This window comes from Xenopus tropicalis, chromosome 5, assembly GCF_000004195.4.
Source record: "Xenopus tropicalis strain Nigerian chromosome 5, UCB_Xtro_10.0, whole genome shotgun sequence".
Classification (NCBI taxonomy): domain Eukaryota; kingdom Metazoa; phylum Chordata; class Amphibia; order Anura; family Pipidae; genus Xenopus; species Xenopus tropicalis.
This window is the reverse complement of record NC_030681.2, coordinates 37,255,281-37,274,751: the sequence shown is the minus strand read 5'-3', so window position 1 is coordinate 37,274,751 and position 19,471 is coordinate 37,255,281. Positions and strand designations below refer to the sequence as shown.

General features: G+C 39.1%; 1 protein-coding gene across 2 annotated transcripts in view; it reads left to right on the top strand.

The window, feature by feature from the left end:
• Positions 1–19,471, top strand: part of slc24a3 (solute carrier family 24 (sodium/potassium/calcium exchanger), member 3) — a 189,418-nt gene that overhangs the window by 47,687 nt on the left and 122,260 nt on the right. For both annotated transcript variants that reach the window (XM_012963175.3, NM_001079388.1), the window contains 1 exon segment: positions 1,768–1,920. In XM_012963175.3, the coding sequence (XP_012818629.1) occupies positions 1,768–1,920 (153 nt within the window).

Sequence of the window (19,471 nt, the reverse complement as noted above, 5' to 3'; positions counted from 1 at the left end):
AAGTGCTCTTTTGGTTTGTCACTGAAAAGCAAGAGTTCAAAAGGTGTTTTCTGCCCATGACCTAGTCCTGGATTGCCAAATATGTTTGTTAGTCAGTCTGTGATTTCACCTCAGGACCCAAGATCTCCTTTTCATTACCTAGGTCCCTTTGTTAATACATATAACATGTCGACGGCTGCTGCTGCTGCAGAATAGTAGTGATTAAAATGCTGTGTGTGCCATGGACCTTACTGTGCTAGATAAGGACTAAAAGCAGAACTGAAGAAAAACAGACTTGATTTTACCCAGTAGTTGCTACAATTCCTGCCATAAAACAATGCTCATGGGGCCAACAGAAAGAACATGAAAATACTCTGTGTTTATAGGCAAATGGGAAAAATTACAAGAGTAAAGCTTCTAATCAACAAATTACAGATTACTTGAAAGTGCAAATAAACCCACGGAACAAAGTGTGCCTTGTATATATATGCAATATCAATGATAACAGTTTTAATGGAACGACTGGAAGACTTTACATGCATTTTAATGTATGTTTCTATGACTGCAAGTGATTATCTGCTACAGCCTTTGTAGGGGGAAGTTCATGCATCTCCTATAATTGTACATTGGCCTGAAAGGAAGCTGATTAGAACCCTCTGATTGCCATAACGGCTCTGGCACGGCTCATTGATTCATGTTTCAAGAATCTTTACTGGCAAAAGGGTTTATTATTTAACTGTTACTGTAAATGCTATTGATCTGGTAACAGAAATGCAAAGCAGTTCCTTCATGGTGGAGGGCCACATTCCTGGACCAAGGGTTCCTCTGACCTGTGAAATAACGATTGCTAATGTGCAGGATTCCCCAGTGAGAATGCTTTGCAGCTTTCACAAACATTTATATAAAAGGTTCAACTAAAAAAAATATAAAAATACTCTTTAGGCATTTCTAAAATATGAGCACTTAGCATACAATACAAACATGTATACTGGCCCTATAGAATATTTGAGATCAACATTTAACTAAGTGGAGGACAGTTTCATTCTGCTTTTGGATGTAAAATGCCCATAGTGGATTTATTTTTAGTGAAGTGCAAGCCATAATGTGTAGAGTAAGAGTCTGCTGATGTAATGGGGCTTGGAGCTTCTGGTTATGTCCTAATGAAGCCCACAGGGATAATCTGCGCCATCACACATTGGTCATGTCACCCTAGGGCAGGGGTTCCCATCCTTTCTTACCCATGAGCCACAGTCAAATGTAAAAAGACTTGTAGAGCAACATAAGCATCATAAAAGTTCATGTAGGTGCCAAATAAGGGCTAAGATTGAGCTATTAGGCAGCCTCTATCCGCACTATCATTTTACAGGATTTATTTGGTAGTAAATCATGCTTTTATTCAACCAAAACTTGCCCTTAAGTCAGGAATTCAAAAATAACTACCTGTTTTGGGGGCACTGAGAGCAACATCCAAGGGGTTGGTGAGCAATATGTCACTCACGAGCCACTGGTTGGGGATCCCTGCCCTAGGGCTATGTGCCTTTCCCTGCTTGCCTCTCATGAATACAGTGTTGTCAAATGCAGACAGCCCAGTATTCATGTAGGGCTATAGATGCTGACAAGCAAAACAGGGTGTAGGTGTGAAAAGCATGGTGGCTTGTGCCTGTCATCAGTAAATGGGCCCTCAGTTTTCTTATTCAGTGTTATTCTTGGGCAGCATAATGCTTTAAAAGATAGAACTTTTTATTATTTTTTTTTCTAATAAATAAAAGCGCTGTTTTTTTCTTTCAGGTTATAAAAGCATTGACTATTTTGACAATGACCTAAACAATGCAGTAGAAGCCAGTGACAAGTGGAGTGGACGTGGGATACTCTGGTCTAGTGATGAAAATGTGACTGAAAGCCAAAGAGAGACCAAACATCGCAAGAATTGCACAGAACCAGGTACAGCTTTCAGCCATATAAGTTACTATGTGATATGGGACAGAGATCTAATTATTGTATTTGCACCTAAAGTCATTTAGGAATTTCTGCTAAAACCTTCATATCCAGGTTTCTTGGCATCCTTATTTGGTGTGCCAGAAATTCTGGTTCTGCTATGGCTTTTCCAGCTTGGCAATCCATACTATGAGCAGATCCTCTTGCAGGGCAGTGAGTGCCAATGAAGGAAGTTGCTTTATTAGAAAATGCTGTCAGTAAAATTACAAATTACATATTTATTTGGGTATAAATTGCTAGAATTTCATTACTTTTTACTCCATTGCTACATTGTAACTATGGCCAACACTGCCCTTTTGCATATCATTCATTAGGTTTTTTGTCTAGATTAAAGAAAATTGAAAAAAGCTACTGTTTAATTGGACCTGTGTTTGGACTGTAATGTCAAGTAGGGGATGTGGACAAACCCCACATTTTATTTCAAGTCAAACGTCCTGGCTGGTACACGCGTTATATTGATAGATATACCTCTGTGAGGTTCCCCAGTGCATTTGATGCTTTCCACGGGATGGCAGCAACACACAAAAGGCCCCATGTTCCATAGCCCTAAGGATGCTACAATCCATGTGTGTTTGGCACAGCCCAGGGATTTCTTGAGGGATAGATGAATGAAAACTGTGAAATCAAAGAATACATTTATAGAAAGAAAGAAAATAAGACACCAACATGTATTTCTTGCTGGTTTTACAGTTGCAGTATTTCTGTTTGTACCAAATTACTTGTGCATCCTTAGTACCATTTAAGTTTTTTTTTGCGTTTTGTATTCAGTTATATTTCTACTCGTTTCCCATATCTCAGTTGGGGATTAGTGGAAATGCTGAATTCAGATGTACTAAATATGGAATGAGCTATAATTGTCTCAGATGTGCTCTTTGTTTGGTGTCACGTGACTCATCTCTCTGATGTTCTAATTACATTCTGTATGTACAGTATAATCGCTTGCTTGTCTAGGGTGCCTGCACTATAAATATCCTCTTGTTTTGTCTTGCATTTAGTTCTGGGTCACATACAGAGATGGTTTGGAAGTAATTTGCGAGTAAATAATACATCTCCAAGCTGAAACATTTTACAGTTGTTTCCATGTTTGCTACCAATTTCTCTAATTCTAAACCTGGATTAAACTGTGACTAATACCCCTGGTATGTGTGAGCCTATGAGGTGTGGAACTGTCATGGTTTAGGGTGCTATAGTTTCTCCATGTTGATTGCTAATTGCTTATCTTATTGCTATTACGATAGCATCACATCTCTACAACTTCCTATTGAAAAATGAGCTTGGCTTAATATTAGACTAAATCTACTTATACGTAATGGAAAGCCATTGTCATCCTCCCAAAATACAGGATCATGAAAGCAAATACATTTGTAAAGGAAATTTCCTTATAAAAGATTTAAAAATTACAGTCTTTTCCTCCAGTATTTTGGTCTCATATCAAAGGGGCCTGGCTAAACTAACCTAATTGTTATTGTGAGTATACTCCATAGGTCCTTAAATGCCATGTTAGAGCTGTACCTTAAGTATAGGTATAGGAGCTATTATCCTAGAAAGTTCAGGACCTGGGGTTTACATATAAGGGATCTTTCTGTAATTTGGATCTCCATATCTTAAGTCTGCTAAAAAACAATTAAACATGAAATAAACAGTATTATGTTGCAATATGGATTCACACAGCTTAGTTACCATCAAGTAAAAGGTTTTATTTGTACAGAGAAAAAGGGAATCACTTTTAAAAATAAGAATTATTTGCTTAAAATTGAGTCTATGGGAGACTGCCTTTCCATAATTTGGAGCTTTCGATAAGAAAGCCTATACCAGTACTTCTACTGTGTCCTGTAACACTGGCTCCTTTATAGTATGCACTTGTTTTTATAGATTTGTCATTGCTTTCAGGACAATTTTTTTTAATTAGGAATGGGTAACGCAATACAGGTATAGGATCCCTTATCCAGAAACAGGTAGGCCTTCTCCCCTGGGAAAATGACTCAATTTTCCTTTGTGATAATAAAACAGTTCTTGTTCTTGGTGGGAACTTAGCTGAATGGCAAAACAATGATTTTTAGCAGACATAAGTTCATAAGCATTCTGATCTTACACCTGTACAGCATTTTTATGCAAGGCCAGTGATTCAAGTGTGAATGTCCATATAGGTATCTTTTAGAAACAAAATCATAGACACCCAACTGACTGTAGAAAGATAGCTGCTTGTAATAAAAAGTGGGAAAGAAAGGAAAGAGCAAATGCTGTGAAATGTGTAGAGTTCATGGTTAAGTCCAGGGAATGGTCAAAGCGGAGTGGAAGCCACTAATATATTGCTCTCGGTGTGTTCCTTGCTACAGCCATGCTATGTTGCTTACTTTATCTGCTGAGCATATGCAAAATAAAACTGCATGCCAGAACAAGTTAATATTCAAAATAATTAAAAACAGCTGAGTCAAGTTGCATTGCGTTGCTGAGATGGAAAATCAAATTTTGTATTAAGACTAATATGCGATGTTAGACTGGATAAAATGCAGCATGCTAGTTTGGTTTCTAAAAGCCTTGGCTGTAAAACCATAGCTCCATTGCCAATAAATTCTATTTGTTACTGATAAAACCAGCGTGTTTGGAACAGCTTTGACTAGTGCAATCTGTACAATAATTATTTCTCCGTTTATTTCTTTACCTGGTGTCCTCTCAGCTAAAGCTCTGATGCATGTCTATGGCACTAACTTATTCCCATAGTTGTAAGCGGCATAGGTGTGAATCATGATAGGATGATGTTTCCCTGCCCTCCCATCCACCACTTTAAGCATCCAACTTAGATTCTTAGTCATTGGTCAAATTTGTACCTGGTTTGTAATGCATGGTAACCATGAAATTTAACTGAAGTCAAGATTTCTTGATCCTGTGAGGCCTTGAAAGAGAAGAGTAAATAAAGGATTTCTGTTTTGAAGACTTGTGTGCCCAAGAATTTTATGACATGCATTAGGAAATGTTACATACGCAGCACATAGGAGCAAATGGAAAACCATCCAATCCTTTTAGTTGAGGTCTCAAGATCTAAATGGGTGCTTCATGGTTTGTGGGAGAGTGAGCAGCTTTCAGCTAAGTTATGGCCATGGTTTTGGCATAATGGGTGTGGATCAAAGGCATGTCCCGGTGTCTTTTTTTCAATGGGGCCCATTCTACTTGTTGACATAGCCCAGAAAACTTAGTAGTATGAGGCCCCATGATTCCTGATAATGGCCCTAGGTATAATTCATGGTTATGTTATGGGTACACCCAGCATGGCAAGAATATACCTATTTAGGTTGGGACCTGAACAGGCCAGACATAACAAATTACACTTTATGTTTCTGTGAAATCATTTTATTAAGTATGGGTGTTTTTTAAATGAAATTTCCAATGAAAGAATCAAAACTTAGAGAACTTGAAACTCAGTGAGATGTTTCACATTTTTATTTAAACATAGTTTTAGCTGGTTATTTATTGTTTTTAAAATTTTCACCTATTTAGGAAACAATGTATTTTGGACCTTGGTCTCAGGAGAACTGTCCAGAAAGGGACCACAAAGCAATAAAAGATCAGTCAAAACATGGCCCTAATTTGCCCATCCCCAACCTGTCTGGTTTTACACCAGAGCCCTGTTTTTGAAAGGGTTGTCTGCCAAGTTTGCAGAGGTTTCAAAATCAGGCAAATTTCGCCACGTTGTGTGAGAACCTTATAGGAAAAATAAAGAAGAAAAAAAACTTTAATGACATAACAATTGAAAAGTAAAATTACTATTGCCTGTTTAATTATTACAGCCATGTATCTAATGGATCAAAGGGTCATTGTAGCGGACATTTGAGGCACAGTGAGTCAGAATGTTTCTTTCTCTGATTAGAATACTGTCCTAAACACTAACATTTCTGTGGTCACACAATGCAGGGGCAGATCCTTCAGGATGAAATGGTACCAGCACTAGGTTGGACGGAAAGCCATCCTAAACTGCCTCATTTTTAAGTAGATAACATTTTTATGGAGCACTTACCATTCTACCCTCATTAAATTTTAAAGGGACATCATTCTTACCAGCTATGGATTAAGAAGACATATTTTTATTCTTCTTTTTATTCTTCATTCTTACCAGCTATGGATTAAGAAGACATATTTTTAGGGCTTCTCTGTCTGAGTAAAACAATGGCATAATAGAGTAATATTTTGTGTGCCAGTATTTAATACCCCTTTCCCTTTAAAGAAATTATTAAACAAAGAACAATTTTTATCATGCTATAAAAAGCTGACATTTTAAAGTTTTTTCTCTTTATGGATTTCATAAGCAATTTCCGAATTTTGCTGGGTAGAGAAGCTCATTTATAAGAACTGTGAGGGATATAGTTTGCCAATAATGACCTCCTCTTAATAAGAATCTGGCAATGCACTCCATCTTCCAGAAATAGAATGATACAGTATATATATATATGATAATGTAACAGATCTGTGGTAGCTGTAGAATGAGGGAATTTAACCATCGTTGAATAAATATACTCAATCATACATTGAGGAAAATATATTCAGCGCTGATCAATAATCAAGGCCTATGCTTCCAGGGCTGTTCAGTTGCTAACAGCAATTGTCACGGAGTCAACATGTGCCCTCTGGGTTTTGCATCACGATAAATGAGTCTATTGAAATGTATTTTGCTTTCTTGCTTGCTCAGGCAGCCAGAGACTAGAGAAGTGGTACAATATACAATGGAATAATTCCAGTACTCATTGCCAAAAAACATAATAGTCTTTAATGCTTTTGGTAAATCAGTGCGTCTAAGTGCAAACTGGTCAGCAACATCTTGATTTATTTCCCTATGATTCTGTAGGAGCCACCTATAATTAGTTTTTGTGCCAAGGTGAATGGTAAACAATGTAATCATAATGTTGAAAATATGTTGAAACTACCTCATGCTATTGGTGGATCTTCTACAGTGGTCTTGCAGCATTTGCAGCATTTGTCCAGGCTCCCACTTAGACCATAACAAAGAGAAGATACTTCTTTCTTGGTCTTTCAGGCCAAGTTGGCAGCTTATTGGCCATGTATGTGGCCCACAGACAGACTACCCCCAATCAATATCTGGCTGTAGATCATGTAGATATCTATTGGGCAGGTTTGATTTTTCTGTGCAACGACTGCTTCAGCACATTGAATGAGTGTTGATATTGAGTGTATGGCCAGCTCTATGAACACATGAAGACAATGCAGTATCAGCCATTTAACCATAGTCCTAAGAATATCTAAAATCTTGCTCTAATTGACATTCAAGATGGGTTTCTAAAAAGGCATTTAAACCAAATATGTGGCCTTGAGGCTTCCCCTCCACCAAAACTCTGGCCCCCCTAGGAGGGGGCAGCCCCAAAGTTTGGTAATTACTGATCTACAGTATTTTTTATAGGGAAGCTGAATTATGAGCCTTACTCCCGTTCTTGGTAATGTAACAATTCTTGCTTCAGTGCCATCTTCAGACCTGGGTTTGTCAGTTCCCAATATAGACAGTGCCAGTGCTTGCAAAGAATCAAGAAGGAGGTGAGAGGCACAGGGCCAGACTGGGCCGGCGGGGCACCGGGAAAAAACCTGGTGGGCCCTGCTGACTCAGACCTGGACCCAGTAGCTTACCCGCTGTCTGATTTCTCTCCCCAGAAGCGCCGAAGATAAATAAAAAGGTAGGGGAAGTAGAGGGAGGGGATTGGGTATGCAGTGGGGGTCCTGGAGGGTGTGGGGGCTGTAGCAGAGGTGGCCCTTTGAAGGTTGTGGGGGACCCTGGAGTGGTAGCACCAGTGGGCCCTGCAGATGCCGGTCAGCCATGGAGAGGCATACATCAGCTACATAAGGAGCACTTTCTGCCACATTGGCCTTGAATTTTAATCAGTATATTTGGTGCACTGAATATACAGCACATTCGAAGAGGTACAAATATTGTTTTGATGGGTACAAGGCCAGTGTGCCAGAAAGTGCTCTTTTTGATGCTGCTGTATAGCTCTTACACTATTTTTTAGTTTAATATTGGAAAATATACTGACAATTGCCCCAAAACATTAGATATTTTTAACTCAGACTTGCTGGGGCTTACTTTAGGGGCAAGGGCAACTTTTCTGAAACTTTTTTTCCCTGTGCCAGCTTGGGACGAGAGACATGTCTGTGTTATGGAACATTCCCTCTATTATAGCAGAGAACCCTATTGTCACTGTAGAAACTTGGGATGTCACCAATAGGAAAACTGCATCTGTAAAGGTCTGGTAAACCTTTTGCTGTACTTTTGTTATTTTTAATATATGAAGTGTTCCTAATATTCTGTTTTTCTTCCTGGGTTTGTTAAATAGCGAAATTGCAAAGCCTCGAATTGTAAATAATGGATCTTTTTATCTTTGGCTTTCACGTTTATTGTTTTTGGATACTGTTCCTCAAAGATGGATAGTGTTAGGCTCGCAAATAGTTTTTAATGTAATGATTACAAAGGCCATGTGGTTAAATATATTTACATTTAATAAAAAACTCAGATTTAGCCTTGGAGAGTGTTAGTATATGTGAGTGTTGTAATAATGCAAGATTTTAAGCAATTAAATGTCTAATGAATTAGCAGCCCATGTGATTATTAATGCAATAATTATAGGCCCGTACCAAGTGCTAAAACTGACATCTGGCTATAATGGAGGCCCAGGAAGAATGCCATGTGAACATGTGTTTAATTAAATCCATATCAACATTGTTTGCATCCAAAAATTAGATCTGAGACTTTCTCTGAATTGAATAAAAATAAAAATAAAAACCTGCCCTGCGCCTGTGAAATATACACAAGTATTAAGCTTCCATTTGTCATATCGTTGTATTGTATACTCCCGCGTGTACTTAAAATGCATGCTAATAAGTCATAAAAGTAAACTATAAGCTCTTGGGAGCAGGGGGTTTGTTTGTTAATTTTACATTATAAGATATATTTATAAGGCTATATATCTTAAGCTGATAAGCTCCATTCCTGTATAATCACAGCAAGAGTGATGATCTTCTTTCTGTTGTATACACCGCTTACACCATTATACCAAGGGGTATATTTATTAACATTGGAGATAAACATCACCAGTGATGTTGGCCATAGCAACCAATCAGATCTTTGCTTTTGTTTTCTAACTTGTAGTTTAGTGTTTAAATCTAATTACTGATTGGTTGTTATAGGCAGCATCACCGGTGATGTTTGTCTCCAGTGTTAATAACCTTAGGGTGAAGACACATGGAGCCACTAGTAGCAGCTACTTGTATTGGCTACTAAAATAGACTGCTGATCATTTACTGATAACAGTCTCAACATGTGTTTTAGCAGAGGCTGTTCTCAGTATTGTCTATTGTTGGGTATTTTTTGGCGTTTAGTAGCTGTGAAAAAGTAGCTGCAACTAGTAGCTCCGGGTGTCTTCACCCTTAACTGTATTTATGCTGTAGCCCAGGTTTAATCCAAAAAATGTCTGAAAAATGATAAACACACTTAGTATGCAAAATATACGCTTATTTGCTTAAAGGGAAACGAAAGGTAAAGTCACTTGGGGGTGCCAAAATGTTAGGCACCCCCAAGTGACTTTAACCGCTTACCTCGTACCCCGGGCTGGTGCCCCTGTTGGGAGAAAACAGCACCAGCCCGGGGCACCTGGAGCGCAGCGCTTCCGTGTTCTGGCTTCCTCTTCCTGAATGCCAGCGGTGGGCGCATGCGCAGTAGAGTGAAAAGCCGACTTTAATGTTTAAGTTCGGCTTTTCACTCTACTGCGCATGCGCGCGCAGCGAAACAAGAGGAAGGAAGCGCCGGCAGCTACCCCGGGCTGGTGCTGTTCCCTCCTCACAGGGGCACCAGCCCTGGGTAAAAGGTAGGTGGTCAAAGTCACTTGGGGGTGCCTAACATTTTGGCACCCCCAAGTGACTTTGACTTTCTTTTCCCTTTAAAGAAAATAATGTCAAAAACACACATATTAGGGTCTCAGATTTACACTGATATTCTTTCTAAAATTATTTTTGTTAAAGGAGAAGGAAAGGTAAAAACTAATAAAGCTTTATCAGAAAGGCTATCAAAAGAGACACAGGGCCCGATTCACTAAAGTCCGAAATAAGGAGTGCTATTTATAGCATGCGTTAAAAATCTTATCACTTCTTATTTTTCACTCGATTCACTAAAAGGACACTTGTCATAATTAAGAAGCGATGTTCTTGGCGTTATTTATCTTACGATGACATATTTTTAAGCAATATATTACGCAGCGCACAAGATATTACGCAGTGCGCGATATTTTACGCAGAGCGCAATATATTACCCACGTAACCATTACTTTCTGAAAACCACCATTTCCCTGAAAACTGGAGGATGCATCACTCTAGGGCCAACATATACTTGAAAAAATATGACTGCAAACTCCATGTTGTGTTGCCAATAGCTCACGAACCGCAATTTTCTTTAAGTACCGCCTGCCCCAAGTAGGGTTAATATTCACACAGATTAACACGATATTTTGCACGTTTAACGCTTCATATGTGTTTGTGAATCATGCGTTAATACTATTTCTATTCGCTAATTAACGCAATGCGTTTTTTTTGTGCATGCGATATACGGATTAACACATGCGAAATGACTTTGATGAATCGGTACTTAATTATCGCATGCTTTTTAATGAAAAAACTATGCGATAAGCGTTATTGACCTTTAGTGAATCGGCCCCTATAACGCTTATCGCATAGTTTTTTTCATTAAAATATGTCATCGTAAGATAAATAACGCCAAGAACATCGCTTCTTAATTATGACAAGTGTCCTTTTAGTGAATCGAGCGAAAAATAAGAAGTGATAAGATTTTTAACGCATGCTCCTTATTTCGGACTTTAGTGAATCAGGCCCACAGAATTTCTTGTCTCCTTTTTTGAGAACATGTTCTTCAGTATCAGACTTCCTCTCTCTCTTTTAGGGCTCCTTCAGGTTTGGGGCACGAATCTGCTCAGTTGTCTCCTCTCTCCCTCTCCTCCTCCCTTATCCTGCTCCCCCCTCCCATAAGAATGCATAAGAACTCACTCCCCCTCCCTTAGGAATGTGTTCAATCACACAGCTAAGAGGAGTCCAGTCCAGGTTTTCATTGTCTAGCTGCTAGTTTGACTGCTGAAACAATGTAGCAGATAGGGGTATTTTTAATAAAGTGTACTTACTGGCTGGTGTGGGGGCAGCGAAAAAAGGGCAGTATATTATGTAATTTGGGTGAAAAATACGAGGTAGGCAGCAACCCAAGTAATCAGGGTCGGACTGGGGGTGAAGGGCCCGCCCCAGGGGCCCTGCAGGTGCCAGCGCCCCCTCCCCCCCACAGGGGCCCCCTTACCCCCCTCGCAGGGCCCCCCACCCAACGTCCTCCCCCAAGTGTGGAAATTTAACGCGTCAGGGGAGAAGCAGTCGGGCAGGGGGAGCACCGGCAAGGGTTGGGTCTGGGCCTCCGGGGCCCACCGGGATTTTTTCCGGCGGCCCAGTCCGACCCTACTAGTAGTAGATGCCAGCTAATTGATAGATTTGGAGGATACCTGATTATATTGTTTATATTGTTATATTGTTTCAGTAGTCAGAGTCAGAGAACAGAAAGCAAATTATTTTAAAATTATAAACAGTTTTTTAATTAATGAATACTGGAAAGTTATATTTTCTTTTATTGTGCTATAAATAAACTTTTTGGTCCTCCTGTACACATTTTGTCCTTATAACAGGTGATGGGAATAAAATATTTACTTTCATGTTATTAAATGATATTGCCTACAAGCTATTATATTCATATCCAAATTTTGGTTACCCTACCCTGTCCCTTTTGCTTTCTTGGTGTCAATCACACCAGAGAAGGTCCTCTTTTTTTGCTAGTTCAACTCCCATAAAACAACAGTATTTGAGCAAAAAAGAGCATAAAAGCAAGTGGAGGAAAGGGTGTTTAGTTAAAGTGGGTGCATAAAACAAATAAATGCAATGAACTGGCTAATGAACACAAGTGCTAGAGATCAGCAGAATAAAAGCAACTGAATTTGTCTAAAAGACTTGACAATCTGTGCAGCTGCATTTGAAAAAAGCATGGGTAAGCACAGGGTTGTGCGTTTTCCGAGAATTAAACATTATGCATCCAAGAGATGTGTTTCCAATCATTTTCCTCCTTGGAACTTGTGTCCAAACGTCACAGCAGCTGGTCATGTATTAAAATGGAGAAAACAAATGATCACAGTGATTGGGATGAAAGATGGAATAATGAAGTGCAAACATACCTAGCAAATCCCCAGACAGAAAAGAAAAAGAAATGTGTTTGGGCCGTCCTGGTTCCCTGTGTTTCAGTTTACTCTGCTGAGGCTTGGACTGGGATTGGGATTGGACTCGCCTGCCACAATACCAAGGGATCCTTGGTGACTGCCAGTACATTACATTTAGCACATGGTACAGACTGATGCGGTAGATGTAGGTGACCGTTTAAATCTAATTGCTGGTTGGTTGCTATAAGAAACATCACCGGTGATAAGCCCATTAATAAGTGTTGGTATGCTTTTCTATTAATGATTGCTATAGGTAACTTTAATGGTACAGTTTTGCTAGGGGGAGGCTAGTCATATTATTAATGAAAAAAGGGAAAAGAATATTTTGGAGATAAAGTTTATGCCTATTTTATTATGTCAGGGAAACATTTGTGCTCACAAGGCTTTTCTTATTTTTCCTAGAAGAATCGCAGAATCACAAAACACATTTGTATGAAATATAAAATTAATTTTATTGTACAATGCACAAAGGTAACAAGTCAAGTACATACATCAAAATAAAATGAAAAGTACAAAAAAAGGAAAAAAACTAAATTACAGTAACGGGATGATGCAGCCCAATTATAAGACAAAATCTCAATAGAAGGCAATACTGTGATTGAACTGTAATTGACCCGTGGGCACTAAATATTATTGTAGAGATCACGTTTGTGCTCTACGATGGCTAAAAAATAATGCAAATTCTGCATAAACTAAGCCTTTCTTTAACCATGTTAATAGAAAGGGAAGGGGACAACCAATGTAAAGCTATGACCCAATGTGTGGCTGCAAGTATTTGGGCAGCTAGTTTATATTGTTCTGATGTTAAACCAGGATGAGGTAATAACAATAATGCTATTGTGATGGTATGTTGGTAGGTTGGATAGGTATAGCTATAAAATGTGAAATTAGCTGGGAAACATCAGACCATAAAGAAAAAACAATAAGACAGTGCCACCTTACATGCAAATAATCTCCTCTTGTGGGGTAACCATCTCCTCTTGTGAGTAAAGGATGGTATAGTACTTTGTATGCTGTTTCTTTAACTCCTATACTAGGAGAAAGTTTTCATAGTGAAGACCAAGTGATTTTTTTTCAATCAATTTTTTTTTTATCTATCATTGGGAGGAACAATTACCTGGTTAGATTTAGATTTGTCAAGGGTTTGGTACTTGGAAACATTGAGTCCCAAGGGGGATGAAGGAAAGGCATCATACAAAGTTTGTCAGGGGTCACACATTTTAAGCTCATCTCCAAAGCATGACAAATTTAGATTTGTCTAGCTCTGGGGGTGAGCTTAAAATGTGTGCCTATTCACTGACAGACAGAGGGGAGTAGGGAATGGTGAAGAGAATGACACATGAAGGATAAGGGTAGAATAGCACATTTGGGTAGGGGAGCAAAGGTAGATGGGGGATAGAGAAAAGAAAAATAACCCTCGGAAAATGTTATGTGGATGCCAGTGCATGCAACACGTGGGAAATTGCATGATTTTGTACCTTTGTTGGGTGACTGCATGATGGCAGGTCCAATTTTGTGGACCTGGCTATAGTTTATTTTCCATTTTCTCTGAATGCGCCTGTAACTCACTGGCTCATCATTTATGCTGTGCATTGCTTTATGCACGTCGGAGCTTACTCCAGAACTAATAGGCTCCACTCATGCAAATATGGGCCTTTGTATTCCCACCCCCAATGGCAGCCAGCGCTAAAAACTGATGTTTTTCTGTCTGTAGCCCGAGTTCACCCTCAGTAATAACCATGTAACTATTAGATAATTTGCCTCTTGTATCTGTATCTCCTTAATTTACAAGTGGCACAGAATGTTAATTGGATGCTGTAGAGTGTGTTGCTGTAGCCTGCTTAGCTCAGTGCATAATAACTGTGCTGTGATAGTAAATGGTATAAACGTGAAAGTAATTTTATCTTATTTTACCTTTCTTTTTAAAAAATTCGTCTATCTTCTGCTTTTTTCATCTTTAACTGTCTTAATAACTGTATTTGTGCTGTGAAACCAGTGCAGCTGGAGGCATGAAGCCATTGCCAGTAGTAGCCATGTTTTTTGTCCGTACCCACAGCTAAAAGTGAAGATTTCTGGAAAACAGGTTGCAGTACCTTACAGTTCTAATACGGATTTAGTTTTAAAAAGTCTTGCAAGTTTTCTAATACTTCAACCAGTGTTTCCAATACATGATTAGCTTATAAGGGGGAGGATGGTACCTGCACTGAAGAGAGGTGCATTGTAAAATGTATTTAAGACCTGAAAATGGCCTTTCAATGGTTTTTAATGCAAAATAGCACAATGCTGGTCCCTTTGGCACCCAGTACCTTTCTTATTCTTACTCAACTTGGACTCCACAAGTTGCAGTGTCTGGTACTGTACAAGTGACACAGGACTTCCTCTGAGGTGGGCCCTCACGGTACTGGTGAAGAAAGGGTTTACCAAGCTGATTTCACACACACGCACAGAACTTGATCTCACAAATAACTTATGCGTAAGTAGTTCTTGCAACAAATCATAACTTTTTTTATTTGTTGGATCTTAAACAGTCTCTTACGTGGTGCTGTTCAGATGGTACCAGCATCAGTCACTTCATAGTTTCTTCAGACAATGTCATTCATTTAATGATGTTCCACAGGCATAGCAGTTGTAGACACCCAGAGGTAGTACTCACTCACAGGTGAACCATTTTCAGTACTAGTGGATACTCACCGTGGAGCCTTATCCTCGGAATCACCTTATCTTGAGCCTAAAGCTTGCCATATGCACATCCATACTATTGTAAGAAACCTTGTTTTGTGCATTATTCAGTGTGTGTATGGCAGATAGACGAGACTACCGATATCGCAAAAGATTCAGAAATTGGTTGTTGACGATCGGGAGGGACAAAAGATGTGGTTATGAAATGTCAATCAGCGATTGTCCAGTTTCCCTAATGTAAAAGAACGACCAGAGAGTTTTGACCTGGACAGCCTGTCCGGGACAAAACTAGTAAGGTGGCAACCCTATTGTAATTCTCTCTTACTGTATGACAAGCTATATTGGGGAATTCCCTGGATAACAATGGCATATGTGAAATATAATAGCAGTTATCGCTAGTTATTGGAAGAATGTTGTGGAGCATTTAGTTTATTTGAAACTGTTCATGCTGACCGTAGGTTGCTAAGAATCCATTTCAGGTACAAAGAGTAAGGTCCATCTTCCTTAATTCTTTGGGTTTGCCTTGCATTCTACATTAGGCTTACAACAGCAGATTGAGAGCAGGTGCATTTATGTAGAAGAGAAATAAAAGAGAACAAACAACTTTCAGAGATGCTGCCTGGTCATACCACTTGCTTCCACTGTCATATAACATCTTAAACCTTTATCCCTTATTGTTGTTCAGCTGGCAATCCATCCCTGAATTACTTCTTACAAGATACTGGTATTGGCACCATAAGCAGGAAAATAAGCTATCAACTCATTTTAGCAGGGCTGAATTAGCAGCTAATATTAACCCTTGTATAGTTAGATGAACATAAAACTTAACGCTGATATTCAGTTATGTTCAGTGCTTCTTACACAGTCTGTCATGTTCAGGAGATCCCATATTGGATTTGACACTTGACACACATTAAATATAACATAAAATCCAAATAATTAATATTCTCTAATATTCTCTATTGAGTAAACGTTGCTTTCTATCAGGTAATATTTTTTCACTGGAAACAGGAAAAGCATTTATGCTGCATAATATTCTGTGTATACCCAATGTCATCTTTCATTTGTCTAAAGCAGTGCAGTGTCTATTTCAATACTATGAAAGAGCCATGCCGTGTCTGTGGGCGCTCATCACTCTTCCTACGGCTCAATTTTTATTCTTCCTAAGATAAAGCATTTATGTGTCATCTCTACGGAATCTAATTTTAGCTTCCCTTTCAATTGCAGATCATTTGTGTTGAATGCCTCTCTTTTGTCAGCACAGCCACAACTGCTAACAGATTCAGTCTAGGACAACAGACTACTGCACACACAGTACTTGCTAACTGTACTACAGGGCTGAGATATAGGGAGAAAATAGCTTATCAATAATACACAGTAATATTTTTTTAAACTTCCACCACTTTTCAGAATAACAACATAGTCCATGAGCACAAAATATTTCCCCTTTTCCTGGTACAGTTATGGAATGCAAATCTCTTGCTAATGATGACCTTCAGTTCTGAAATATGTCCTATTTAAGCAAACCCTTTTCTGCACACCACTTAACTCTCGTCTTGCCAGTGCTCCTCAATCCATGGCAGTCCCAGGCCAACGCAGATCACAGAAGAAGGCACAAATAATTTTTGGTAGGCTGTTGCCTTACAACATTTATTTGAAAGCAAACATGTGTAGGAAGTGTGTGGGGTAAAATCATAACTTTATTTTACCTTTACTAGTAATATTGGATGCTTTTAATATAGCCAGTGTTGGTTAATTGATAAGAAGCATACATAACTCTACAAACAGTTATGCAATTGTTTTGCAAACAGGTTAACTGCATTTACATGCCGTTTGAATGCTAATTGTTCTTGGGAAAACAATAGGGATACAGAACCAGAGCAACAAAAGGAGTCACTGGTGGAAAGGCCTATGTATCACTTCTGCTTTCCAAAGTCACACAAAGTTACAGGCAACTTCGATTGAGGGATGATTCTGATTGCCCAGATGTCTGCTGAGCAAGTTTGAAAATCCCATAGCAAGGACCTCATTTGTCTGTGGTTTGGTTTTCTCCTGATGGCTATAGGTGACTAATCTCCAGTGCCATCCCACCGGCAACAATGTAAATCGGCATTGGGATGGCATTCCTTGAGAGCCAAATTTGGGTGACTTACGGAAATTGTAACGATGCGTATGCCATCCCACCGGCGAATTACATTGTTGTTGATAAATGATTGCTGGCAAGTGAATGCTGGGATTAAATGAGGCTAATTATAGTCTTGATTACATTGATGGTTTGTCCAGTCAGCCTCTGGCTGTAAGCTTATCATTTAGTGTCATTGCTGCTGATACTGATAAACTCTGCAATAAACTGCTATAAATGTAACATCTCAGGTAATAGGTTTTGTTCTTCCTCCGTCCCTCACATGAATTGAAAACAGTATTAAGGAAGAACAGAATCAACATCTTTTATATATATACTATGTATTAAAGGAGAAGGAAAGTCACAATCACTTGGCCTGGGGTTGTTCAGAGCCAGCACCATGGAGTGAACCTGTTCTTCTACTTCTTCTTTCTTTAAAATCCCAGGGCCAAAGCATGCCTAACTTTTGGAGTTCCCCTCCGTGATTGTTAACTTTCATTCACTTTCAGTGTTCAGGGGCTTCTGTTTCAGTAGAACTTACAATCAAAGGTCACTTTTATGGTTTAAAATTCTACGAATTCGGTCTGTTACTTCTAGGGATGCATCGAACCCACTTCTTTGGGTTCGGCCGAACCCCCGACGGATTCTGCTGAATCCCAAACCAAAGCTGAATCCTAAGTAGCATATGCTAATTTAACCCTTTCTGAATGCTAATTAGCATATTTATCTAAGATAATGTATGCTAATTAGGATTCGGCTCAGCCGAGACAGTGGATTAGTCCGAAACCGAATCCTTAAAAAAAACCTGGATTTGGCCCGAATCCCGAACCGAATCCAGTTTCCACATCCCTAATTATTTCTATTGATACTGGCTAACACTAAGGGGGTGATTTACCAACACTTGAATTCAAAATTGTGCAATTTAAATTTTTTTGCAATGAAGGTGACTGATTCGAAATATGGTTTTCCAAAAACGCGAATGTTCCATATGTATGAAGCGCAAAAAATTGCAAGAACTCAAATGTAAAACTTTAGCATCTAAATGCTTGCTAGTTCATGTAAAAGTTAATGGGAGTTAATGTACGCAGTTTTTCAATTCAAGTTTTTCAAAAAAAAATTGAGGGTTCGGTCAAGTGTTTTATAGTGAAATTTTCAAGGAAATAAGCAAACATTAAAATTTTGAATTTATTTATATTTAATTTTTAAAAATTAATGCTTTAGTTTGAGTTTTATTTTCACAAATTAATGTGATTACATGTATCAATTTCAGGCATTTTTGTAAATATGTTATCAGTTGGGAAAAACTATGCCATCATGGAAAAAAACTTGTCTAATACATTTTTTTCATTATTGAGCTCCAGAAAAAAAGGCATAGTTAAAAATAAGCAAATCAGCCTATAAATATTGTAAATGCAATAGTTAGGTGTTTAGCGTGTGGGGATTTTTTAATGCATTTTTTGATTGTGCCAGGGGAGGATTGGCAGAGAAGTGCAGTGTTATTGCATAGTAGGCGCTTTGACCACAACTACTTCCCCAAATATAGCCACTTGTGGGCTGCCCCTCTAAAACCTGCCACACTAGGCATGGGCCCTCTGTTGCCAATGTGGAAAAAACAGCTGTATTATAATCATAAGTTCAAAAAATGTTTTTCTGCAACATCAATGTATTTATTTTGGAGATTGTGTGCCACACACACACAGACACCCTGCAGTCGTCCCTAATATTGTGATATTACAATAATATTTGAATAATAATATTTGAATCTTTGAAATGTCCCTTTCTGTAACATAATATTTTATTCTGTATCAAGAAATCACTTCTGAAAGAAATGATTGTCACTTTTTTGTTTGTGCTCCGTCCGTCCATCACCCTCCCGCTGCCCGCTGAGTCCTACCTCTTCCAGCTCCGCCCGCTCCATCCATCTTCCCAGCTCCCCCCTCCTACTCAATGCTGAGTCCTCTCTCTGCCAGCGCCGGTCGTCCTCCCTCTCAGCTCCCCTGTCCCGCTTCCCGTTGCCAGGGGTAAGGACGCAGCGAGGGGCCGGGCAAATTACCCTGGGGGGCCGGATCCGGCCAGCAGGCCGTAGTTTGAAGACACCTGATCTAAAGGCCAGGGACTCATGGTGCTTTTCTATCTATGCAGTCTGCTATCCTGTGTCTGCAGCTTCACTAACAGACATTGGCCAGTTGGTGCACACAGGGTGAATTTTAATGCGAAAATGTGCTTTTTTTATTTCAAAATCGGCCTGTTGGTTTATTTGTAGACACAGTGCAGAATGCAGCAGATAAGAAAGTGGAGAAAACACACCATGCCTTTAGCTGTAGGATTCATAAAATTCCAAATTTGGCTCAAGATTTGGCTGAATCCCAGCACTTTTGGCAGGATATGCAGG